The sequence below is a fragment of the Fomitiporia mediterranea genome (genome assembly GCF_000271605.1).
Source record: "Fomitiporia mediterranea MF3/22 unplaced genomic scaffold FOMMEscaffold_2, whole genome shotgun sequence".
Taxonomy (NCBI): domain Eukaryota; kingdom Fungi; phylum Basidiomycota; class Agaricomycetes; order Hymenochaetales; family Hymenochaetaceae; genus Fomitiporia; species Fomitiporia mediterranea.
The window spans coordinates 1,552,340-1,576,893 of record NW_006760387.1 but is presented as its reverse complement, the minus strand read 5'-3'; the positions used below and the strand labels follow the sequence as shown (position 1 = coordinate 1,576,893).

The 24,554-nt window shown below is 44.3% G+C and overlaps 8 protein-coding genes across 8 annotated transcripts; 4 read left to right on the top strand and 4 right to left on the bottom strand.

Moving 5' to 3' along the window:
* Nucleotides 1–105: 105 nt before the first annotated feature.
* Nucleotides 106–1,131, bottom strand: FOMMEDRAFT_165256 (uncharacterized protein). Its single transcript, XM_007262665.1, has 3 exons — nt 1,019–1,131; nt 800–946; nt 106–718 (listed from the first exon to the last, which is right to left on the bottom strand). Exons 1-3 carry the CDS (start codon nt 1,056–1,058, stop codon nt 261–263), a joined length of 645 nt encoding a protein of 214 aa, XP_007262727.1. The 5' UTR covers nt 1,059–1,131; the 3' UTR covers nt 106–260.
* A 642-nt stretch (nt 1,132–1,773) lies between these two features.
* Nucleotides 1,774–2,504, bottom strand: FOMMEDRAFT_151730 (uncharacterized protein; the record flags this gene model as incomplete). The annotated part of the gene is made up of 3 exons (XM_007262664.1): nt 1,774–2,198; nt 2,252–2,398; nt 2,465–2,504. 3 exons carry the CDS (start codon nt 2,502–2,504, stop codon nt 1,774–1,776), a joined length of 612 nt encoding a protein of 203 aa, XP_007262726.1.
* A 508-nt stretch (nt 2,505–3,012) lies between these two features.
* FOMMEDRAFT_117279 (uncharacterized protein) lies at nt 3,013–5,652 on the top strand (the record flags this gene model as incomplete). Its single annotated transcript, XM_007262663.1, has 9 exons — nt 3,013–3,288; nt 3,342–3,411; nt 3,463–3,727; nt 3,778–3,835; nt 3,889–3,992; nt 4,049–4,144; nt 4,195–4,744; nt 4,812–4,952; nt 5,013–5,652. 5 exons carry the CDS (start codon nt 3,013–3,015, stop codon nt 3,919–3,921), a joined length of 702 nt encoding a protein of 233 aa, XP_007262725.1. The 3' UTR covers nt 3,922–3,992; nt 4,049–4,144; nt 4,195–4,744; nt 4,812–4,952; nt 5,013–5,652.
* Nucleotides 5,653–13,166: 7,514 nt separating this feature from the next.
* On the bottom strand, nt 13,167–14,182 carry FOMMEDRAFT_165253 (uncharacterized protein; the record flags this gene model as incomplete). Its single annotated transcript, XM_007262662.1, has 4 exons — nt 13,167–13,727; nt 13,787–13,889; nt 13,945–13,961; nt 14,024–14,182. 4 exons carry the CDS (start codon nt 14,180–14,182, stop codon nt 13,344–13,346), a joined length of 663 nt encoding a protein of 220 aa, XP_007262724.1. The 3' UTR covers nt 13,167–13,343.
* Nucleotides 14,183–15,270: 1,088 nt separating this feature from the next.
* On the top strand, nt 15,271–17,603 carry FOMMEDRAFT_17016 (Maf1-domain-containing protein). The gene is made up of 4 exons (XM_007262661.1): nt 15,271–16,860; nt 16,912–17,157; nt 17,224–17,332; nt 17,380–17,603. The coding sequence occupies exon 1, from the start codon at nt 15,737–15,739 to the stop codon at nt 16,850–16,852; it is 1,116 nt and encodes a 371-aa protein (XP_007262723.1). The 5' UTR covers nt 15,271–15,736; the 3' UTR covers nt 16,853–16,860; nt 16,912–17,157; nt 17,224–17,332; nt 17,380–17,603.
* Nucleotides 17,604–17,840: 237 nt separating this feature from the next.
* Nucleotides 17,841–19,662, top strand: FOMMEDRAFT_138418 (L domain-like protein). Its single transcript, XM_007262660.1, has 8 exons — nt 17,841–18,155; nt 18,233–18,447; nt 18,505–18,673; nt 18,732–18,806; nt 18,868–19,014; nt 19,074–19,160; nt 19,228–19,397; nt 19,460–19,662. The coding sequence occupies exons 1-8, from the start codon at nt 17,916–17,918 to the stop codon at nt 19,476–19,478; spliced, it is 1,122 nt and encodes a 373-aa protein (XP_007262722.1). The 5' UTR covers nt 17,841–17,915; the 3' UTR covers nt 19,479–19,662.
* Nucleotides 19,663–20,013: 351 nt separating this feature from the next.
* Nucleotides 20,014–21,639, top strand: FOMMEDRAFT_165251 (uncharacterized protein; the record flags this gene model as incomplete). Its single annotated transcript, XM_007262659.1, has 8 exons — nt 20,014–20,118; nt 20,180–20,345; nt 20,403–20,503; nt 20,536–20,733; nt 20,790–20,870; nt 20,933–21,007; nt 21,063–21,434; nt 21,496–21,639. 8 exons carry the CDS (start codon nt 20,014–20,016, stop codon nt 21,637–21,639), a joined length of 1,242 nt encoding a protein of 413 aa, XP_007262721.1.
* A 479-nt stretch (nt 21,640–22,118) lies between these two features.
* Nucleotides 22,119–23,640, bottom strand: FOMMEDRAFT_17014 (Clavaminate synthase-like protein). The gene is made up of 4 exons (XM_007262658.1): nt 23,328–23,640; nt 23,149–23,271; nt 22,335–23,094; nt 22,119–22,279 (listed from the first exon to the last, which is right to left on the bottom strand). Exons 1-4 carry the CDS (start codon nt 23,468–23,470, stop codon nt 22,223–22,225), a joined length of 1,083 nt encoding a protein of 360 aa, XP_007262720.1. The 5' UTR covers nt 23,471–23,640; the 3' UTR covers nt 22,119–22,222.
* Nucleotides 23,641–24,554: the final 914 nt, after the last annotated feature.

Below are 24,554 nucleotides of genomic sequence, written 5' to 3'. Positions count from 1 at the left end.
TTACAATTGTGTACTCCTACTCCCACTCGGTCCACCTAGGTTTCTCGAATGGACTGTATCATCTACTAAAGACTGTGATGTTCACAATTCAAGGCTTTTTGGTCTCAGGCTCTAGCAATATTATATTTCCAACATCTGCCGATCCAGAATAATTAATAAAACTAAAGGACAAACCAACATATCCAGAGTCCTCCGAGACCAAGAGACTGACAGCATCATATTGTACGTCAATGTCAGTCTGCAAGCACTAAAGTCCGATCTCAAGCCCACATTTCAATCAAGGCACCAAAAAACCAAAATGCCACCAAACCCAACGAGAATGCGAAAGTCGTTCTTCTGGTGGAAGAAGCACCAGAGGTATTACTCGGCGACGGGATCCCGTTAGACGAGCTCGAAGACCCAATACCCGACCCGATAGGTATACTCGCAGGGAGCGTTGACGCTCCCGTCGCACTTGGCGGAGTCGTACCCGTACCCGTAATCGTAACCTGGCTCCGTGTACTCCCATTCGCACCACCGGTATTGGAGGCCAACGCGATAGGTGTAAGCTCAATTGACCCTGTTAATGACATCGCTGTCGTCGAACTTCCCGGTACGACGATCGTCTCAGCACACACCGCTTGGTTGTTTCCTGATAGAGTACATTCGGCGTTGATGAGGAGCTCGGAAGCGATGTTTGCTGTTTCGGAGATGTGGGACGCGTCTTCTACGAGTGTCACTGCTCATATTGCAAAATCACATAAGTAACCTACAAAAGCCCACAAAGAGTGTTAAATAAGAAAGCCGTGATGAAACGTACTTGTAAACGGGATCGAAAATGTATCAAACGTCCCAGACAGGACGTACGTAGTCCCGTCCGTTCCGGTACCTACAACCTCTCCCTGTAGTCCATCTCCTTCGAAGCCAATGGGCAGCAACGAAGCCGTTGACGTTTGTGCTCGTACAGCTGAAAAGGGGTACAAAACATCTCATTGATGAATAACTACGTCATCGAGGCTGCTCATTCCTGAAGACTCACCACTGACAAGCGCAAGCGCAAATAAAGTCGACGCAATCATACCGAGGGCAAGAACAAACTCGCTGGATGGCCAGAAGTTGACACGGAGTATTTAACAGCCCGCCCGTCAGTCTCGTGCCTTGCGGCCTGGGACGTGCTGTGTAACATGTGTACAAGGCCATCCCTTTTTATGTACTTACATTGTTTGAATTATAAATAGTTCCATCAACCCATCATTTTCAAATTCGATTTGATTTGTTGTCAGCTTCCAACCTTCGCGCATGTGTGAGGAACTTACGTCATAACAAGGGATATAAAGGTGGAATGTGAATAAAATGAGTGAATGCCGGTATGACGCCTGTTTGGTAGCCTAGGTCAAGCATCAGTTATCTGGTATGCATTCTTCTCTTTTCAGAAAAAGTGATGAGCTGTAAGGAACACTGAAAGCGCCGCAGGATGTGCGATGTCTGAAACATTCACACGATGGACGGGATGAAATACACGTCCGAGATTGATTTTCATTTCATGCCAGTTGTAGGAACGGCGGTAGATGTGTATTGGCATGAATCTGGTGGCAAAGGTCTGGATGCTCCAGGCATCATTCGGACACTAGCGCTATAAATTTTAAATTTCTGCTTTCTGGCACATAAGTTAATTAGTACATTCTGCATTGAAGATTGAAAAAATAAATAAATAAATTGTTCCGATCAACCGAACGGGAGTTTTCCAGTGAAGCAGACGATACCCTGATTAGCGCCTCTCGTTTTCCATAAACCTTAAACGTCAACCAAACTCGCCAAAAAAGCAAGAAGCGCCAACCCGAACGCAATACGTGCATTTTGCAAAGCATCTGAGGTGTTTCCGGAACCGCCTGCTCCACCTGAGGAAGTGGAGGACGCGGTTGTAGAGGTTGTGCTAGTAGTAGACGCCGAGATACTTGGAGGCAGTGTTGAGCTTCCACTGCCCGACGCTGCGCTTGTGGTCGTGCTATGTGACGTCCGGCTCGGTGTACCGGATGATACAGAGACCCGCAGGAAGTCGATGGTGCTTGTTATGGTCGTTGCAGATGTGGATGATTGAATAATAGCTTTCTGGGTACAAACTGCATTCTTGCCAGACAGGCTACAGTCGACCTCAAGGACCTCAGCGCTTTTGAGTACGGCGGTTTCAACGACATGCGTTGCATCTTCTACGACAGTCACTGCAGTAACTTGATGAGTATTAATGAACTCCACAAGAATGAATGCCGCTCACTTGTAAATGGAGTAGTCAAGGCTGTGAATGACCCAGACAGCACATACGTGGTGCCATTTGCTCCTTTGCCTACCACCTCTCCTTGTAGTCCATTTTGCCCAAGTCCTGGTAGAGCCAATGAGGTAACTGACGCTTTCGCTAGTGTAGCTGAGGAAATCGATGCAATAAACAATGTTAGCAATAATTGTGATGTCATCGCATCTCAAGACTCACCAAACGTAAGGACGAGCGTAGAAAAAATCGACAACAACATGACTTTGGGGAAATCAAATGCAACGACGTATGGTCCGCGTCGCGGTGTTTAAGAGCTGCGGGTTTAGGCCCGTTAGGGAGTCGTCCGTGCCATGTTTATATAGAATGGGGAACAGACTTAAATCACCTTCTGTGATATTTTTAGCCTTATCGATTTGTCAAAGATTGGCATTTTATGATGTTAAAGTTTCGCATCACCGGAAGATCAACTAGAACAAGAATAAAGAATGAAGCAGATGCACTGGTCCAACCAGTAAGCGCCCTTTCAACTCCATGGCAGCTTCGCACAAGATTGCATCTAAAACACTTGCATCGACGTCTTCAGTTGTCTTCAATGTCGGTTTACAGAAGATATTCGAAGCTACCAGAGATATCTGTGAGTCTAATCAAGCTCACCCTCCACTTTGCTTGTTGACGCGTTATTTGGCCCTATTCTCACGGCTCATTAGAGCACGTGAGCAATCACATTACCGCGACGCGACCGAGTCTTGTCGTCCTTCACCTTCACAATGCTCGACGATGAACAAGAAGCTGAACTCCGTAATCCGTTTCCATCGCCTCCATCTCACTATCAGACGTACACGAGCCATAATTTACACCTGCTGTCGCTATTGAAGTCGCGAACTTCAGAGAAGTCAGAAGAGGATGCAGCGAAAGTGGATCAGCATGCCGTCCTCAGTGATCAGAAAGATGTGCCTGATTGGCCTTTAGCGCAACTTGAGAAACCTCGTGTTGACTGGATATTAGAGGACGGAGAATATACGGTCTTTGGCGACACGTGGTTTGTGAGTGAAAGCCACTCTGACCCGGAGAATGGTTGCTAATTTGTCACTGTCAGGTCAAGGAGAAAATACCATCTCTAGGTGAACTTGGAGGCCAACAGTTATACCCAGATGACCCAACTATAGGTAAGTTGTCGCCCTTTCACATGTGTGTATGGGGACTGAAAATTATACCAGATCGTAGACCTGCACTATTGTCCATACTTCGCTCCATGCTCATCACATATTCTCGCCTGCTCAAGTCACTTCTTGCTCCTCCGCCTGGACCCACATACACCGAGCCACCTGAATGGCAGGGTCATGTGGAATGGCTTGCTGTCATGAGTCAAAATATTATGGGTGCGGCAAACGATTTACGTCCTGTTCAGGCGAGATTCAATCTCGAATCGATGATGACGCGACAGCTTGAGCTAAGACGCGAGGAGACGGCGGCGCTTCATAGGTCAGCGTCAATCGATAACATCACGCATACTTGTCTCATGTCGCGAGCAGAAAATGCGACGAACTTCAACAAAAGCTAGCAGAGCTCAAGTCGACCACTTCAATTAAGGTGAGTTCGACTGTTCTCAGGAGCTCATACAGATGATTTAAACGTCTCAGCAGGGAAAGGTATCCATATCATTAGTATTGCATTAAAATTTTGGGCAATAGCACTGATGGATTTGGAGGTTGGCGGATTGCAGAATAACCCGAACAAGCCACAATCGGTAAAGGACAGATATACTTGTGCTGAGATTTGACTTTGCTGACGTTCATACATCAGTCTCAAAATACTCGCCTTCCAAGCATGGAAGACGTCTACCGATGGGCTGAGGGATCATGAAAGGATTTTGTAATCTAACAGAGGATTCTTGTATTTGTGAGCGGTTCCGAATCCAACTCTGATTCGTTATCTTATTTGCGTTCTAGTTAGTATTGATTTATTCGATGTAGCTTATGGCCGTCAAGAGAAAATCTCACTACAGACAGTCAGGAACCATGGTTCTGGCGCGTATATGCATCATCAGGTCAGGACTCGTGCGATTATAGGCACCGGCTTTAGAAAGACCGGACGAGTTGATCAGCTCGAGCTCATGCTTCCATCACTTGAGGCTTCCGAGCTAACGTTAAGGTTCTGCATGTTCAAACAGTCCTACGTCGCAAAGCGTCATCTGGGCGACTAAATGCCCGAAAACTGGTAATTGTGATGCTGAATCACCTGTTTCGTTCTAATCGGCGGATCCGATGTACGTGATCAAAGTAAATCATTCAGCAGAGATCGTTCTAGGGCGCTTGGAGTGCTTCTACTCGTCTTCGGACCTGATGGTGTAACTTCTCGTGGGTATAATGTGGATCGAACATGCCTTGAACACCGAGTCTTTATAACTGAGCCGATCTGCCCTTCTGCCCCTCCAGCCTTGCTGCTCCTCCACCAAAATGCTCGTACCTACTGTCCTGCTGCTTGCTGCTCTTGCTCCTAGTATGTGCTCTCGCATTTCACTGCCCTAGTCCGTCATTGATGCTAATGATGCTTGGAACGTTTGTAGTCGCTCGTGCGGCGACTGCAACTATTTTCCCAGTTGGCCTGGGCTCGGGAGCGAATCTGGAGGGAGAAGTTGTCGGAACTGGTGGGGAGGACGGCACCACCTACATCCTTAGTGGACAGACGAGTGGCATTGCATTCACACGTCAGTCATCCCTCATTTATCATTCTTCTGGGCATCTGAACCTGTCGTGGCTAAATATAGTTACGCTTGCTGAGGACGCCAGTCGTGTCTCCGAGCACGTCGCCATTCCTTCAGCTTCGTTTGAGCTCGACGTCCAGTGTGATATTAGTGGCGATAATGCTGTGTGCCAGAATGTTCGAGCTCAAGGCACTGATTTCACTACGCTTGCACCCACCACGATCCCGTTCTCTCCGTTTGCGGTTTCAGTTTCTACAGGAAACCGTGCGGCTAGTTCGACTACCTCATCAGCATCAGCATCTGCTACAACCACGGTTGCAGCATCAACGTCAACGTCCGTGTCTCATTCTGTGACAATCATGTCTTCAGTGACCCCCTCTGTTAGTGCAACAACCTCTTCAGGTCTGTCACCGTCGGCGACACGACCTGGAGTCGCTTCCAGCCTTACGTCATCGAGCACGTCACCGAGCACGTCTCCTTCCCCGACTAGTGGCGCTTCTAAGCTATTCGTCACAAAAGTAGCTACGATATTTCCCCTAGTCGCAGTGCTGTGGATCTTGGCCTAAAATTGAAGTTTGAGCTTTATTTTTCTTTCTTGGACTTTGCGGATTGATTGTTGTTGTGCAAACAGACTTTGTTTATCTTGAAATTGGTTGTTTCTCTTTATGTCTGATTTAGGTAGTTTGAATGAATGAACGACGATTGATTTCCTAAAGTGAATGTGAATCTAAAAGTACAATGTATGAAAGGGACGTGAAGAAGGTAGAGGAGGAGAGAAAGGGAAAATGTGTATAAAGTCATTGCAAACTTGAATGTGTTCCAGGCAGGGACTATAAGGGCCTCGTACTCTCTCTCAAATTAGAACAAGTATTTGTGTACCTTTGGTAATGTAATCCAAACAGGGAGTACAACAGCTTTGTACTTTGTCAAATTAGACCAGGCATTTATGTACCTTCAGTGATGTGATCCAGGCAAACCATTTGACAGAAACTGTTTATTATTATTATTAAGTGCCCGGGACACTTCTATTCACCTTTACTTTGCCAGTATAGCTTGTGAGCATAATATGGGTAAACATGCCTTGAACACTAGGTCTTTATAACCGGGTCATTCCGTCCTTCTGCCCCTCCAGCTCTACTTCTCTGCCACCAAGATGTTTGTAACCTCTGTCCTGGTAATTGCTATTCTTGTCCCTAGTATGTACCCTTGTAAACTACTGATAGCTAATTACCTCATTATTGTCTCTGTTGCTTTGTAGTCTCCTGGGCAGCTCCTGCAAGCATTCTTGCTCCAGGTGTAGGTTCAGAGGTGAATCTAAAGGGAGACATTGTTGGAAGTGGTGGTCAAGGAGGCATACCTTCTACACGTTAGCCACCCATTCTTTTTTGAATGCCCAGACTGGTCTATCTGACTTCTCCAAAGATCTTACTAAGGATGCTGAGGCTAGAAGTAGTAAAACCTCCAAGCTTGGAATATGTATCTGCTATGGCAACTGTCATGGTTGCAAGATGTTACAGTTCTCCACTCTTGTACCTTCAGTTCCAAGGGTTCTACACCCTTCTGTACCAGAACTCAGGACTTCTGTCCCTCAGGGGCACTGTCTATGGACTATATGTGTGCTGACTCTTGCCACTACCCTTCCTTACTTCATCATTCCATTCCTTTGACCACCCCTTCATTCTTTGTATCATTCTATAGTCTCTTACCCTTTGTCCATCCCTTCATTCTTTGTACCTTTATCTTTGACATTCCTTTCTTTCATTCTTCATAGCTTATCATTCTTAGTGGCTCATGCTCCCTGAGTACTCTTGTGTAGTTTAGTATATATAAGCATACAAGATCAGACTAGTCCTGTAGTCTTGATCTTGTCTACTCCAGGTAGTCCTGTACTCTTAGGCTTACTCTATATACTCTACTCTTGTCTCACTCTCTCTCTCTGCCTGTTCTGTGAGTTCTGACTATGTTCTAGTGCTTGTGTTCTGTATTTCTGTTGTGTAGGATAGTTGTAGCCTGGGTCCCCTTACTGAGCCTTCAGGTCCCCTCTACACTGTTGCTGACATTAGATCAAGACTACCCATTACTACCTTACAACTCTCTTACATTTCAGGCATTAGTACTTGCCATTGTATTAATCTCTTTCCTTTGTCCTGACCCTTTTACATTTTTAAACTTTAAACTTTCTAAACCCTTTTAAACTTTTACCACCCTTCTTCTATTCATTACCCCTTTTAGTTTAGTGTCAACTCCTTTGTAGTATAAACATGGACCCTACTATACTGACTGCCACCCCTACTGTCCTACTAGATCAGTAGTTACAAGTAGAGTTAGCTTAATATGTGTAGACCTCTATCTAAGAGGCCTTTGCTAACTATGTGCCCTCAGCCCCTTTGGAACCTGTTCTGATTGTTCTAGAAGTTACAACCTGTTCTAGAAAGAAAGTGTATGTAGCCTACCCTTTAGACTTCAATAGGTAGCACTTTAAGGACTTCCAGTACTAAGTCAAACTATACATGACTGTTACTTCAACCAATCTATCCTCAGATCTCAATTGTGTCCTATTTGTCCTCTCCTTTATGAAGGAAGGTAATACAGCCACCTGGGCCTAGAACTGAATCAAAGGTCATTGAATCAGAAGCCTGATCTGACTTTAGAACAATGAGTTGTACTCAGAATTCATAGGGCAGCTCTGTGCTTCCTTCATTGATCTGAATGAGAAGTGTAATGTGTAGAACAAGCTTGTGTCTCTACAACAGGGCAAATGTTCTGCTAATGCCTTCTTTCAGGAATTCAATATCTTAGCCTAGAAGGTAGGATTCATACTCAGGTTTAATAATGTTCTTATCAGAATGCTTGAAAAAGCTCTTCACCTAGAACTAGTCAATAAGATTCTTAGAATAATACTGGAACTAATTACCTACACTGAGTAGAAGACATGTACCATCTCCTTTGACCAAGCTATAGTTTGGATGTGTTAAGTCTGTACAGAACACTCACACATGTGTTTAGCTCTGACAGTTCTGAGCCCTCAGATTGATCTGCCTGTAATTTGTGATCAATCTGTTCTGATAGACATTAGAGAAGCCTAAAAGTAAGGAGTATGCTTTGCCTGCAGAAAGTTAGGGCACCAAATTAAGGACTGTCTACAGAAGTAACAGTACATCTGTCAGGTTATTAGAGTAATAATGAGTGATGAGTAGGATTTGTAGTGAGAAGTCCTTTCTACAAATTTGGAAGTCACCTTAGAACTCCTAGACCCTGACTATGTACTCTAGGATTTTGTAGAGGCTTAACAGTGAATGTAGTGCTGAAAGGCTATGACTTGGATTTTTTAATAGCTACTTTTGATTCAATGGACACTGTAGGATTAGAAGTAAATAAAGTAAGAAAAGTAGAAAAAGTAGAAAAAGTAGAAAAGATAAATCAACAAAATTATTTATTAGAAAGAAAAAAGTCAAAAACAAAAGTAGATAGTTCTCCTATTTCTTCTGATTCTTTTGATTCTTCTCTTCACACTTTATCTGAGTCTAAATCTGTACAATCTGACCTACTACTTCTATGTTCCAAGATCTTGGAACGTTTAGAACATTACCCAGCCCTGTTTACTACTCAGTAGTTTGTCTATAGTATCAAGTAGGGATAGTCTCAGCTAAGTTCACAGCTGAGGACATAGGTCTGTCCTTGTTGAAAGAGAGAGGTTAATAAGGAAATGTTAGTGTATATACTTACCCTCTCAGACAACAAGGCTATACAAGCTGTACATTCCCTTCAGAACAAGTAGTAGTTTATCTAAGAACATTCTAGACACTAGCTCTAGGTTCTTATCCTCTTAGCTCCCTTCTTAGGATCCCCCCAGATCCAAACAACAACTCTAGTAGACAGTAGATACACTAGTTCATGTATTAATGAGGCCTTTGTGTAGGAACACTACCTCCCTACTCAATACCTTCTACTTCCAATCCTAGTATACAATGTAGACAGAACCCTAAACTGGAATGGTTAGATTACTGAGTTTGTCTAACTATGGATGACCATTCAGGATTATAAGGAAAGTATTGAGTTTAGAGTCACCAACCTTAGAAAGACAGACATCTTTATTGGATTTGAATGGCTTAAGGCTTACAACCCTACTATTAACTAGTTAGAGTAGACACTTATGTTTGATTAGTGTCCCAAGTCTTACAGCTACCTTGTACTACTGTTCTGAGTAGATACAAACACTTTCAATGTTACTAACAGTTCTGATGAAGGTGACTGGTTGTTCTTCTTTGACTAGGATAGATATGTAGATACATATTCTAGTCAACACAGAATAGAGTTGATCCAAAGAATGTCTGAGACAGAACCAGTCTGAAACCCTCTCAGAACAACTCTACTCTAGAATGTACACAGACCCAGCCTGCCAGATTTTGTCTGAGAGTTCCCTAAAGTCTTCAGTGAAGAGGAATTCAACCAGCTTCCTAAACACTGTCTCTAGGACTATACAATTGAATTGACCAAGAGTTTCCAACCTAAGGATTGTAAGGTCTATCTACTTAACAGAGACAAGTAGGAGGTGCTTAATGAGTTCCTTTAGGAAAATCTTCAGAACAGCTGGATCCAACCCTTAAAGTCCCTTATAGCCTCCCCTTTCTTCTTTGTCAAAAAGAAAGATAGGAAGCTCTACCCAGTCCAGGATTATTATTGTCTCAATAAGAGTACTGTTAAAAACAAGTACCTACTCCCTCTGATTCAGGAGCTCATTAATAAGACACATACATCTAGGGTTTTTACTAAGTTGAACATTTGATAGGGATACAATAATATTTGGATCTGAGACAGAGATGAGTGGAAGGCTGTGTTCCAAACCAATCACAGATTGTACAAACTAACTGTAATGTTCTTCAGACTAACTAACTTGTCTGTAACATTCTAGTCATTCATGAATTACATCCTTGTAGATTTGATTAACTTGGAGTATGTTAGTATGTATCTGGACAACATTCTGATCTTCACCCAGACAGTCAAGCACTATTACTGACTGATCTGAGCAGTTCTACAATAGCTCTAAGATAATAAACTGTTCCTCTAAGAAGTAAAGTACTCTTTTACACAGGAGTCAGTAGATTATCTAGGCTTCATGATTGGTGGAGGAGAGGTCTGTATAGATCTGACAAAGGTGACTACAGTTTGGAACTGGCTACAACCTTAGAACCTGAAACAGGTCCAAGCATTCCTTAGGTTTACAAACTACTACTAATACTTTATTCAAGGCTTTAGTACTATTACCCAGCCTCTTCACAATCTCACTAGTAAGGATGTTCCTTAGTAATAGGATGATTAACAGTAATCTGTGTTTGAGTCCCTCAAGCAGGCTATTACTAGCAAGCCTGTATTAGTAGTTCTAACAGTTGTAGACAAGTTCTGAGTTAAAGCTGACTCTTCCAACTTTACAAATGGAGTAGTACTGTCCTAGTTCATTGACAGAAAGTAGTGTCTGATAGTGTTCCAATCAGAATCCCTCTCTATAACAGAACAGAACTACCCTATCTATGACAAGGAACTCCTTACAATTGTCTGTTCCTTAGAGGAGTAGTGTTAATATCTCTTTAGTACTGTACAGAAGTTCAAAATTTAGAGTGATCACCTTAATCTTTAGTACTTCTAGACACTCTAGAAGCTCAACTACTACTAAGCCTACTAGATGTTAGAACTGTAGGACTTTGACTTTGTGCTGACCCACAAACTCAGAACACAAATAACAAAAACTGATTTACTCTCAAGACAAGTAGGTTATAAAAGGGGGGAGAATGATAACAAAAATCTTGTTCTCCTAGACAATTCCTGTTTCATGTCTGAGACAATCCAAGAGATCCAACTCAAATCCAAGGATGTTGACTTTATCACCTGTATACAGTAAGCTCTAAGACACACACAGGACTAGGTTGTAGTAAAGCAACTAGAGAAGTAGGCTAGGGATTGGAAGGAGGATGAGGATGGACAGGTTTACTAGGAAGACTGACTGTACATTCTGAAGGATTGGAAACTGTGGGAGAACATTATCTAAGCTCATTACAACAATCCAACTGTAGGACATTCAGGCTGACACAAAACACAGGAACTCATCACTTGGAACTACTGGTGGCCTAGAATGTAGAGGGAAATCCTAAAGTATATAACTAGTTGTAATACATGTTAACAGACTAAGGCCTACCAGACAAGGGTTTGGGCTCCCCTACATCTGTATCAGATTCTGGATCACTCTTAGGAAGAAGTCTTGGTGGACCTGATTAGTAAGCTACCTGAGTCTTAGGGTTATAATACTATCTGTGTGATTGTTGACTGATTCTCCAAGCAAGTCTATACAGTTCCAACCTGAACAGAACTCACTTCTGAAGGTATAGTGTGTATTTATTAGAATCATGTCTTCTGGTTACACAGACTCCCTTGGAAGCTCATTCATGATTACAGACTGTAATTTGAGTTGAAATTCATACAGGACTTGTATGTGCTTCTCAGAATTCAAGGGAACCCTTCTACTACTTATTACCTGTAGACTAACAGTCAAACTGAGTAAGTCAATCAGAAGATTAAGCTCTACCTCTAGATGTTCATTAATCATTAGTAATCAGATTGGTCTGAATAGCTAGCTCTGGCAGAATTTGTGTACAATAACTGGCAACACTCTACAACAGGACAGTCCCTATTCTTCCTCAATCATAGGAGACATCTGTACTAGGGGACAGTTCTAAACTGGAACAGTAGTTCTGAATCTGTAATAGACTTTACAGAACAGATGTACAGAACTAGGGAGGATGCATGAGCTCTTTTGGAAAAGGTAGTACAGGTTATGAAGCAGAACTATGATTGGAAGAGGTCTGTGGCCAAGGATTACCAGCCTGGTGACAAAGTTATACTGGAAGCTACTAACCTGACCATGGATTGCCTAATGAAGAAGTTGGACAACAAGTGCTTCAGACCCTTTGTTATTAAAAAGAAGGTTAGTGCCTCTGTTTACAAACTCCAACTTCCAGCAACATGGAAGCACATACACCCAGTGTTTAACAAGGTCCTACTGTCTTAATACTACAATCCAGGTTTTCCTTTACAACAAAGACCCCTACCACCTCTACTGGAACTCATTGGTTCTGAACCAGAATATGAAGTAGAGTATGTAGCAGATGTTAAGCTAGTACACAGAAAACTCAAGTTCCTTATCCACTAGAAGGGATACCCAGTTGAAGAATGTACTTGGGAACCTGCTGAGAATCTCACCCATACTACTAAGGCAATCCAAGACTTCTATCAACTTCATCTGGGTGCTCTGTGTCAACTCTACCTCATAGATTTCCAAACCCTACTATTCTGACCTATGCCTGAGCCACTAACCAAGCCCAATACTCACTAATTGGGATGATTGGTTTTAGAGGGGGGGTGATGTTATGGTTCTCTACTCTTGTACCTTCAGTTCCAAGGGTTCTGCACCCTTCTGTACTGGAACTCAGGACTTCTGTCCCTCAGGGGTGCTGTCTATGAACTATATGTGTGCTGACTCTTGCTACTACCCTTCCTTACTTCATCATTCCATTCCTTTGACCACCCCTTCATTCTTTGTATCATTCTATAGTCTCTTACCCTTTGTCCATCCCTTCATTCTTTGTACCTTTATCTTTGACATTCCTTTCTTTCATTCTTCATGGCTTATCATTCTTAGTGGCTCATGCTCCCTGAGTGCTCTTGTGTAGTTTAGTATATATAGGTGTACAAGATCAGACTAGTCCTGTAGTCTTGATCTTGTCTACTCCAGGTAGTCCTGTACTCTTAGGCTCACTCTATATACTCTACTCTTGTCTCACTCTCTCTCTCTGCCCATTCTGCAAGTTCTGACTATGTTCTGGTACTTGCATTCTGTATTTCTGTTGTGTAGGATAGTTGTAGCCTGGGTCCCCTTGCTGAGCCTTCAGGTCCCCTCTACACTGTTGCTGACACAAGACTTGCAACACCAACATCAATGTGGCCTGAGTGTTGACAACCGTGAGGATCAGTGGCACATCCAAGCTACTTGTTGCAAAACAAAATAATTCCCTTAGATGCAGCAATGTGGATCTGGGCTGGAAATGTTGTTTCCAACTTCTATATTTCTCCTTCCTTGAGTTTTGTGGAATGATTGTTGTCGTGCAAACAAATTTTGTTCATCTTACTTGATTGTTTTTCCTCTGTGATCTAAGTAGTTTGGGTGAATGAATGATGCTTGATTGCCTAAATCAAATGTAAAACCTAAAAGTACAATGTGTGAATGAATGGAGCGTGGAGAAGATAGTTTAGGAGAGAAAGGGAAAATGATTTGCAAAGTCGTACAAGATCATAAAAACAATTCCATGAGGAGACCCCGAGAAGAAAAGAAAAGAACCATGAAGATCAAACAAATTCAACATGAACCACTATCGAGCCCGCTTTCTTCACCACACTGGCACCATCGGTTTCGCTCTCATCCGACTTCATGCTTCCAGTCTCGATGTCAACCATACAGTTCGTCCTGGCACCGAACAAACGCTTAAAACCACTCTTTACGCCCTTCGCAAAGGCTACGCAAGCATCCTTGGCCAGGACATGGACCCTCAAATGCGCAACGAGGCCAATAAGAAGTATCACACCTCCGTATACGCAGAGCACGATCTTCGTTGCGACGGAATTCCACTGCATGCACGCCATTGCGGAAATAGTATATAACACGGTGATGGCGGGGAGTTTAGTTATGCATGCAAGGATGACGCGACCACAGGGAAATTCGTCTATCCATTTCTGTTGATGTTATTAGTTCCTTATTAAATTAGGTGGAGCCGCTGGTAATATAAGCCTACATGAAGTGAGTCCCCAGTCATCGCTTCTAATGCAATATAGATGATGAGACAGAAAAGGAGACACGCAACCGTTGTCGAGATGAGCATTTGGTTCTCAACGAAACTGTTTTTACCAGTGAGCAAAAGTCAGCTTGCGAATTTGAGTGCTAGATACTCACAAGAGAACTGCAAGGAGCTAACAGATGCGCATAAATTTTATTGTTAAGAAAAGGAATTCACTAAGTAAATTAGGCTCACCGTTTCAGCATAAAACTTCGTCTCTCGGATCGTCCGCTTCAAAATCTCGTCATAATCATGCGGCTTAGACGCCAGCGTCAAGCGCGCATGTGGTGTAACAGAAAGAACCAAAGTCTTAAAAACACGAAGCGCGGAAGAAAGTGAGGAAGTGAAAGCCATTTCGTTTACGTTTCGCGTTTCAAAGAGGTAGTATAGAATAATAAACGAGGATTGTGAATGAAGAGATCAATGAGTTCAACTCCTGGCACAGCCGGGGAATAATCGAAAGGGAGAAGTCGTAAGGGGGGTCGTAAAGGTGCGTTAAGATGCGTTAAAGACGTAGACAGTTGCGAATTGGAGTTTTCGTTGGAAATTTCATGGCCATTTTATATTCCTGTTTTCCGTTGGAGGAGCATGTAGCGGAATAGGAGACGTCGAACGAACGGCAGAACATACAAAGACGTTGCCGAAATGTTCATGTGGTCGGTCGAAGACATGTAGGCAGTACGCCGAAACAGCTTCTCGTCGAGGGAAGGGAGCAAACAGCCAATGAAGTATGCTGTATCAAGTATCAGCAATGGAGGAAGTCCGTGACTAATCCTCCAGTGAGCCCTAAGAAGCTAACTACGGCCAAAGAAGCATTGTCAAGAGACTTCTGCCGACGAGGCTGAGCACTAAGACATCACGTTAAAACCAGCTGCCTGAGAATAACGCCGCGGTCTACAAGGATAACTCCAAGAATCTTAAGACAGTGCAAGACGAAGAACAATAAAGGTCATGAGAACTTAGATCTGCAGCGTAGGTTTCGAGATTAAGACAAGTTGTTCAAATATACAAAAGTAATTTGCTTGGGATGCAAGTTAGAAACACTGAAACGAATGTCTCCCAGCGATAGGATTCAATGATTTGATCGCTCTCAGTCTGAGGAAACATACGGCCACTATAGACCAGTATGGTGAAGCAAGCCTTGAGAGAAGATGTTTTGACCAAGACCTCGGAGTTCCTGTTGTTGCCGAGGAAGTAGATGCATCGTTGACTCGAAAGTTCTTCTTCCGTGCCGCCGACTTCTCCCTACCCTATCTTTCCGCCGCCCAAGCAACAGACAAATGTCCGTTCAGACCGAGAACTCGTCTGATCCGCGAGAGGCTGTGAATGTCTTAGATTTAGCCAATTCAATACGACAAGCTGCATTCTGGTGCATACGGCTAGCGATTGATAGAATTGTCGAGATCCACTGAGAGTTGTATCAGCTCATAGGGTTCCTCCATAAATGCACCTTGTTTGTTGAATATAGGAGCAAGCTCGTGTGGTTTCAATAACTACAGCAAAGTTGCATCTGGACCTCCGAGGATGTCATCAAGACTGCAATAGGAAATTTTGATTTCGTCTTGAACCTGCCCAGTTACCTTTCTGACTGCCCACCATAGTCTCCCGTGACCCGGCATTCATACTCACTCCAAGTCTGGGAGGAGAGATACGGAACCCGTCGCGAACGTGATGAAATGGAGAGCACGTGCGCGACGGGAATGGCCGAGCTTGTGTTGTTTGCACGTGTGTACGGGGACGGTCTGGTCTCACCGCGCCACTCCTTTGTTACACCGAACGTCGCTTCGGCTGACCTTCCATCCCGTCAGTCTCGCATGTCCCCCATCCTTTTATCCCTTCCCGTCTCCCCGCCGCACTCCGTCCCGCCTATAACGACGACAACGCATACGTAGCTCACCACCATTGTCCATGAAATACATCGAGTTCCCCGAGCTCGAGCGTCTCTCCCAGGCGCTTACCCACGAGGGTCCCGAATGTTCCGTCCACACGCGCATCGAGGCATATAGCTGCAAGAACGTAAATCGCGACAAGAAGCTATTTCGCGCACTCGAACATGCATACGCAGAGGAAGCAGCACATTCACCGCCCCTACCATCATTCGCTGCCCTCGACAAAGAGGCAGACAATACACCCTTCGGTCCGATGGACAAGCACGCCTCCCGGAAGACGCTTTACTCGTTGATCGCAACCTTAAATATCGCCTTTCCCGACCATGAGTTCGCGGGTGTGCGACCGGCGCATTTCTGCAAGGAGCACAGCGGTGCCGGAGTACTCAATGCTTTGAGTACGACGCTCGTTACCGCCGGCTCAAACGGATCGCCGACTCAGCGGCCTGGGATGCCTGCACCACGCACGTATTCAGCATACCCACCCACGTCTTCCGACTTCTTCCCAAGCTCCTTACCCACCTCCTCATCGCCTGTGAATAGTATGATGCAAAGTCCGCTTGCACCACCTCCTATAGTAACCGGCACGCATCCGACGCTCTTCCGAGTATTGGACGAGGTCATCGGTCTCGCCGACTGCGAAGTATATTCATACGTACCCGATATTGCATCGGATCCGCATGCTACGGACTATTCCGACAACGAAGACGAGCCTGCTCCGGCGGATGACGATGATTCCCTATCAGAGTCCGATGACGAGGTCTTTGCCTTTGACGACTATGATGTGGACGAGGTGCGGACGTCCCGCATGACACATATGAGCTCGGGTGGTATTGATATCCCAAGACGCAAATCTTCGGATACAGATTCAGACGGTTCACCGTTGCGCGTAAGACTCCGTCGGCGCGGTGCGCTACTTTGGAGTTCGCATTGGTTTTTCTTGAACCGCAAGCTCAAGCGAATATTGTTTATCTCTGTCTGCGCACGGACGAAAGGCGGACACCAGTGGATGAGTGATGACGAAATTGTATATGGATCACCAGAGAGGTTGAGCAGTAACGAACGGTTCTTGGGTTGGGAAGGCTCCGCGGGAGCTGGTGCACGTGCGCTCGGAATTAGCATTAAGAGTAGTGCTTGAACATATCTGTGAGTGGGATTCGTGCATTTCGGACCGTGACTTACATACCTCGAACTCAGATGTACACTTGCCTTCTGTTCACTTATCGCTTGTATAATTAGCGGATTATCTCTACTCCCCACATGCTTATCATCTCGGTTCTTCCTATCCACCTCGTGCTCTGCTCCCTATTTTCGACTTTCGCCGGGAGCGAATGGGCCTCTTGCTTTCTCCCAATTTATTTTTCTTTTGGGACTTGTACATGTAGGCTGTTGTATGCTCTATCTGTACTGTGTGGACTGTACGAACATTTATATCCATATCTTCTATAATGTTATCAGAATATGATATTATCAGCATATATGCGTGGTACTGATATTGGAGCAACTTACCATCCGCTTAACCGAATTAAATACGTGATACGCAGATATCCACCTTTTCATATGTGCGTCGTGCTGCCAGGCTATTTGGCTCAGACCAGTAAAATATTGTAAAGTTCCACTGTAAGACGTTAAGATATTGAGCGCAATAGTTTTATCCAGACTCACCGCTAACAATCCACGAATGGGATATCGTGCAGGGTGGTATGGTCATGGTCCTAAGGAAGGTGGTCCATCCATGTAGACGGACCAGGAAGCCGTCGTCCACCAATGACTCGAACGGCGTTCACCTTGTACGTGACATGACTCCGTGTAATCTTCACACTTCTCCTACTTACATCTCAATGTCGCTTGTTCATCAGAATGGCAGTGGAGGACAACAAGGAGGTAAAGGGGCCGAACCACAACGTGACGAGAGCAAGAGAGGACGTGGTTGAATTTTGAGCTGTACGATGAAATTGTGCCGGAGCATCGATGATTCGACAGGCGGAAATTTTGTGTGAAGAGAGAGACCTTCCAATTTTGGATAAAACTAGTCGAATTACTTCCTTATGGAGGATACTCGGTCTTATAGCATTGCATACTAGTAGGGTTTATCGGCTCACTGCAACCAGAGATCGACGCGTACCATTCATTTATAACCTTCGCGCATTGATCCAGCTCGTTCGCAATACTCAAGTGGAACGACGACGACAGTCGCAATAATGGCAGACGAGACGGCCAATCAAGACGCCACTCATATTCTTTCAGAAGAATCATCTACGGTTAAGAAACCAGAGACGAATGGCGTCCAGAAGCGCGCGACAGTCGTGCTAGATCAGCCACAAAGCAATGAACATGATCACGAGCCAGACAGCGACGACCCTCAAGAAATGGAAGATGAGCAGGAAGGCGAGGAGGACGATGACACCGATCTATTGCAAGACCTCCCAGATGACACAGACGTACGCATTCAATCACCTTTCCCGCGTCTTAACAACTTGCAGATACTAACTTCGTGGCTTCGTCCACTTACTTAAAGGACATCTCACTCATCCACGCACAACTCCAAACACTCCAATACCTCCGTCTACAACGCTTCGGCCCCTCCCTAAAACGCCTCTGTCTCCGTCAAAACCATCTCACCTCACTCGATCCGGAGATATTTCAAGCACTCGTCGAGCTTGAGGAAATCGACTTTTATGATAATAGGCTGAAAGGGATCGGTGATGCGCTTGACGCGTGTTCTAAACTAAGGTGGGGTCCAATATTCATTATAATATACGATATGAACATTCAGAAACGGGAATGTAGCATTATCGACTTGTCGTTCAACCTACTGCGGTCTATACCTGATCGTCTCGACCGTTTCCCTTCCCTCCGCACGATCTACTTCGTGCAGAACCGGATCTCGCGTATCGACGGCTTGTCGAGCCTCGGTGCGACGCTTGTAAGCTTAGAGCTCGGTGGAAACAAAATCCGAGTAAATGCTTCTATTGTCGCCACCAAACGAATGAATAACCAAGTATATTTGCTTTTAGAAAATCGAAAATCTAGAAGCTCTAATAAACCTAGAAGAACTCTGGCTCGGGAAGAACAAAATCGCAAGATTAGAGGTACGTTCGCACCTCATTCACTAATATCTTAAAGAAATATCTAACAGTTCCTTTTTCAAAGGGACTAAGTACCCTGCAGCGGTTAAAAATCCTATCAATACAGTCCAACCGAATTGAGAAGATCGAAGGGCTTGAATTACTATCAAGCCTTGAAGAGTTTTACATTAGCCATAACGGCATAAAGCGCATTGAAGGGTTAGAGAACAACGTAAGTATCCTTCGATTAACAAAAAAATCTGGAACCTGACTTGCAGTGCGTGTTCGCAGAAGAAACTACGCGTCCTCGACGTCGGAAACAACTACATCGAAAAGTTAGAAGGACTTGAGGGACTTGACGACCTAGAAGAACTCTGGGTGCGTCTTACTCTCCCCATCTTTCTTCTTATACTCGATCTCAAGGATTCGTTTGTTTCGTATGAAGGCATCGAATAATCGCATCACGACACTACTAGACCTCGAACCTCAACTAGGCAAAAAGGAATCATTAGAAACTGTATACCTGGAGGGAAACCCAGTACAACAGCCGGAAGGAACAGCATATCGGCGAAAGATTAGTTTAGCGTTGCCACAGTTGAAGCAGATAGATGCTACGTGAGTAACTGCTGATCTTTATCACTCGACCTGGAGTATTTATCCTTCCTCTAATTTCGTAGCTATGTAAAACAAGTGTGATCGAAATGGAGCGGATTTATTTAGGTAGCGGTAGTAATTGTACTTGGTTGAGACTGCTGTATTTTGCATGTTGATGTTCCTTGTATTGCTCTGTGTGTGTGGATTGCAGTCTTATTTATTACTTCCATTTACACTTCTTACTGCTCGTTATAGCTTGTCAACCGCAATGAAATTTCTCCTAAACTACATGCAGTCATTGGATTTCTTTCCCAAGTCTTATCTGCATCCGAAACTTGGTATTTATTACGTAACCACCATTAGTTGATTTGAGTTTTACTTACACGATAGTAATGCTCTTGTTTTCCACTTTCCACGCCGTCCCTTTGAGACTTTGACGGCTTGACTCTGCTTTCAACATTTATAATCGACTACTAAAGCTGTCTTTGACTGAAGTTTATCTGCACTTTGGTCATCCTCTGAGTAGTGTACTGCTGCATCGGATCGTTTCCCTACTCGCCGCACGACTTGTCACCTGTGCTGTTGCGCTCAGGCCTCATCATGGAGAACTCAGGCTCGCACCACCACCTTCTACTTGATGCTAGCTGGCCTTCATCTGCCTCGTTGCATTGACAATAAGAAGAAGCTCCTAAGCGCTTTGGAAAGGACCCACTCTCTAAGGGATCTATCTGATGCTGCTCGGGTACGCCTTGCACAAACCTCGTTTACTTTCTGGAAATTCATGGCGCTGGTTCTGCTATCAGTGTCTAAGCGCAAGTATCTCATCGCCATACGATAGCCGCCTCCAGAGCAGGGTGTGTCCATTCAATGAGCATCGAGGTGTTTATTGGACACCGCCTTTGTTGACTATGTCCCTAGCTGCTTTTGCTTACAGGACGCTTACCCACATAAAACGCTTTGTACAAGAAGGTGAGTGGTCACACTGCACGGCGCCAAAGCACATGTCCTCCATTCTTGGCCTGAAAGGACCGGCCAAAGCAAGTACAGGCTGCGTACTTATAAGGATCGAAACGTATAATTGTCTTTATCCGAATCATCTCTGTGCACCCTCCGAGGACAACGAGTTCGTCTGGTCCTTCTGTTCTCATTGACGGTGCAGTACTCTCTGGATTTGGCGCTCTTCGTTTTCTGTCCTTGGAATCTTGAACTCGTTTCTCATCCCCGATGCCATCGTCGCCTGCGAGATCCTCCAAGGGAACGCCGCCCAAGGGGAGTCCTAGGGGAAGTCCTAGAGGAAGCCCTAGAGGAACGCCTGTGGGAACACAATGCCATTCACACCACTCCTCCTATCCGTCTAGTTCGCTATATTTCGTATGGAACGAATCATGGCAATCGCAATATTTTTGCCGCGAGTGCATGAAACGATCATTCAAAATTGATGCAGCCACTGTAGCCGGTTGGTTCACGAAACTCGGAACTGCTCTTGTGGAGGGTGTAAGGGCCATCCATTCCTACCTTCTTGAGTTTCTCAAGTGATACTCACAAACGAATACCAGGTAAAAGCAGTTGAGAGAATCTGTTCTGTGAAACCGTACGTGACTGGCTTTTGGGAAACCATAGACTTCGACGAGGTTAGTTATTGACAAATAACGATCTTAAAAATATACTGATGCTCGTTTTTTTTAGTATTGCGCTGGACCAATCGCAAACCCAACGCCAAAAGAAATCGAGGGCAACGAGGTATACATTGTAGCATGGGAAAAGGTCGCAATCCTCAACTACTCGCTCTGGCCTCAACTATGGACTCCAGCTTTTACAAATGAAGATGACTCAACTTGTGAAGATTATGGTCACGACATTGTTGCGGAACCAGAGCACCCTATACAATTCGGGGGGACGTTGCGGAGCGAGGAGTATAACTACGCGCATGTCATCGTATACGCCCTTCTCGTGATATCCCGTGCGATATGCTACGTGATCACTAGGGCGGCTCGGTATATGCTTCCTACTCCTTGGCGAATTCGCAGAGACATTGCTGCACGTTACGAGTTATACAAGGTAATTCTGAAGTCCTGCGTTGCCAGGATATGCGAGATAAGCTGATCAACGATTAACCTAGGTGCCTACTTTACAACAAATTGCAGATGCTAATACCTGGGGCGGCGATGGAGATGAAGTTTACAAACCGCTTAGAAAGAACCTAATACGTGGTCCTGAAGCACTAAACGCTGCGCGGAGAGCTGGGTTCACATCTGACATTTAATTAGCTTTCTTCCTGAGCAACTTAATTTGTTCTTCCTTAAAAGCATTCTGCTCTTCACATTCAGACTTTTTTGGTTTTTTGGAGCGTGTCTATTCGAATTTCCGTTTAGGATGATCTAGTTACATCCGACCGTTTTTAGTGCATCTCTTGCGTTGGACATCGTGGCTTGTATACGATCAATGTTAACGTTCGATACGACCTAAACTATGCGTTTCTCTCTCAAAAAGGTCGGTTAGTTGCGTCTAAAGAGAAAAGAAGCAGGACGTGATATACAGTAGAGTGTAATCAAATTGCAACGGCTATTGATGATGTTACGCAGGCATTTCATTACTGAAGGTAAAAAGCGAAACCAGAGCAATGTAATTCGCTTTAATATGAAATTTACGAGATGAAAGGAAATCATTTTATATTGATTGAAGTCTCCTGTGCCTGTACACTCGTGGTTATCGCACTAAATATTTTCGACAGAACGGAATTGTGGCATATACTTTTGAATTTCTGAGCATAGACAAAGCATTCGCTGCTAAAGGAATTTTCTTATAATTCTGACACATTCGCAACTCTCGTGCATGGGAACCTTAGATCAGATGATGGTGGGCTTGTGCTCCATTCCCCTGCTTGCATAGTATGTTTCGGGTCCCTGATATAGGTAGAATCAGAGTGGTCTTCTAAGACGCTTGAAAAATGTCACATACTTTTCTGTTCTTGAGCCTGGAGTTCTTCACTCTCCTTACATACCATTCTCCCTGAGTTACACCTGGGTTGTACCTTGCCCTTTCCTCAGGAGTCATGCGAAGGAGTGCCTCCTTCACTGCATCACCTTCTTCCAATGCTCGAAGAGGTACATTACTCGCAGGGCGCGAGAAGAGAACGCAAGACCAGCGTGTATATGCGCCTTGTGCACCGGGAGGCGGGACAACGCGATGCATACTCGAGGACAGGATACCGCCAGAGAACATCGCGAGTGTATCACCGATATTGCAGATAGCATGACCAGGAATGGGAAGGATATACTGCCATTCTGAGGTGCCAGGAGGAAGAACTTGCAATCCGCCGAGCCGATTGTGCAGGAAAGAAAGTGATCCAACGTCGGTGTGTGGACCGTGTGTCACTTTATCCTTTTCTACTATGCCGTCAAGATTCATGTTCTTCGGCGGAGTCTTGATAATCCGAGCATCTGAGCTACTTTCCTCGGTGAGCGGGTGAAGTTTGCGCAGAGCACCCTCCGGGAGGCCGAGTTTCTTTTCGAAGACGGAGTAAATGGTATGGATGGCCTCGTCAGCCTTCCGAACGAATGGGATGATAGTTGATTGCATTCGTGCGTAAACTGTGGACGGATAAGTACGATAAACCACATTAGGATATGCGATTGCGTCATCCTTCGCGACATTAATCATTTCGTTGTTGTCGGGATTGCCGTACTCGTTTGTCGCCATAGCTCCCATAGCCTTGTATCTATTACAGAAAAGGTTGGTGCAATGAGGCTTGAAAGAGTTTGGAGAGCTTTACCCAAAAACTCGTCCTTCAACGCCTTGGTCAAACTTTAGTTTCTCCTCAAGTGGTAGGTCCATTGTCTCAGCACCCATCTCGAACATCCCTTCGACTTCATTTTCGACACCGTGGGTTTTCAAGCTACAATTATAACAGTGAGCCTGAATGAACAAAGCTCGAAGCGTCGCGGCACTTACTACCAGAATCCCAGGTCTGTCGCAGCCTTCCACAGCTTATCAATCTCGTCAGAATCGCCTGCTTTTAAAAGCTCATAGTCGACGACTAACAGGGGGTGGGTGGGTATGTTGTCCGGAAAAGGAGGAAGTGTGAGGCCAGGCATATTGAGCAGACGTCACTCTTGAACTAGATGCACCCACGGCAGGCCCCAAGCTTGTCGTCCTTATATACGGCGTGTCAGAGCTGTAGACTCAGTTTAGACCATGAACTCTAGCTATTCATTGAATGTTGACGAGCCGTCTGCGGAATTTGAACGTGAGAGGTCAGATGAGAATACTGTGTGAGTCCCGTAAGCCACTAAAGATAGAGGGTCCACAACGACAGTTCTATACATTCTAAGATATGACGAAGGAAAGAACCAACGATTCGGACCAGAAAACCGAGCTTCTTTGTACATCAGCTGAACAGCAGGAAGGCCGCGTAAAATAGGCATCTTATCTTGTAGCTTTGAGGCAAATATATCCAGGGGACTTTGTATTTATGGGTCCTGGAGCCGTCATGCGCTCCCCCGATGAACCCCGATGTCAAAACCGAGGATGTACGTACCGACCGATAAACGAGACGAAAGTCACGAACCAGATATATATGCTTACAGCCGTTTTCAAAATTGTTGTCACACGCGCGATTCGTGATTTTCGTCACACTAAGTACACTCAAATACAAAATCTACTATATCTCAACTAATACTTAACCAAATTATATGATCTAAGTTGTAAAAATTATGTTTTTAAATTAAATTTCATATTCCAGAAAAACTAAAGTGAAATGAGCAAAAATTGAGCAAGATACAACACAAAATGTGAGTTTTCCCTATATTTCATGTATATGAGTTTTCCTGGCCCCAAAACTGATTGTACAATACTATAAGCTAATCTAAATGATGAATATTACTTTATTATTAATTTACATATTGAATTATAACTAGGGTACAGAGTATACATATAAGTATAATACATATTTAAGTTTGCTAAAATTGAGCATTTTCCCCTAACCTCTCTACACTCAGGGAAGCTTCTCCTGAGTACTATTTATGTTTGTAAATTCACTCTAACCAAAACATATCAGATATGAGCACTTTTATAAGTTATAGTATAGTTTTATAAGCTAGAGAAGTACTGTCAAAGTAATATGTATAATAATGACTTACTACTTAATCTAGACTAGAAATCCATGCTAAAACTATAAAA

Bases quoted from the DNA above. Each gene is read 5' to 3' on its own strand.
- FOMMEDRAFT_165256 (XM_007262665.1), bottom strand. From the start codon at position 1,058: ATGATTGCGTCGACTTTATTTGCGCTTGCGCTTGTCAGTG. The intron at 947-1,018 runs GTGAGTCTTCAG...ACCCCTTTTCAG, and splicing joins TGCGCTTGCGCTTGTCAGTG to CTGTACGAGCACAAACGTCA. The intron at 719-799 runs GTACGTTTCATC...CAATATGAGCAG, and splicing joins ATTTTCGATCCCGTTTACAA to TGACACTCGTAGAAGACGCG.
- FOMMEDRAFT_17016 (XM_007262661.1), top strand. From the start codon at position 15,737: ATGAAATACATCGAGTTCCCCGAGCTCGAGCGTCTCTCCCAGGCGCTT.
- FOMMEDRAFT_138418 (XM_007262660.1), top strand. From the start codon at position 17,916: ATGGCAGACGAGACGGCCAATCAAGACGCCACTCATATTCTTTCAGAA. The intron at 18,156-18,232 runs GTACGCATTCAA...ACTTACTTAAAG, and splicing joins ACCTCCCAGATGACACAGAC to GACATCTCACTCATCCACGC. The intron at 18,448-18,504 runs GTGGGGTCCAAT...ACGGGAATGTAG, and splicing joins GACGCGTGTTCTAAACTAAG to CATTATCGACTTGTCGTTCA.
- FOMMEDRAFT_17014 (XM_007262658.1), bottom strand. From the start codon at position 23,470: ATGCCTGGCCTCACACTTCCTCCTTTTCCGGACAACATACCCACCCAC. The intron at 23,272-23,327 runs GTAAGTGCCGCG...TTATAATTGTAG, and splicing joins ACAGACCTGGGATTCTGGTA to CTTGAAAACCCACGGTGTCG. The intron at 22,280-22,334 runs GTATGTGACATT...TACCTATATCAG, and splicing joins CCAGGCTCAAGAACAGAAAA to GGACCCGAAACATACTATGC.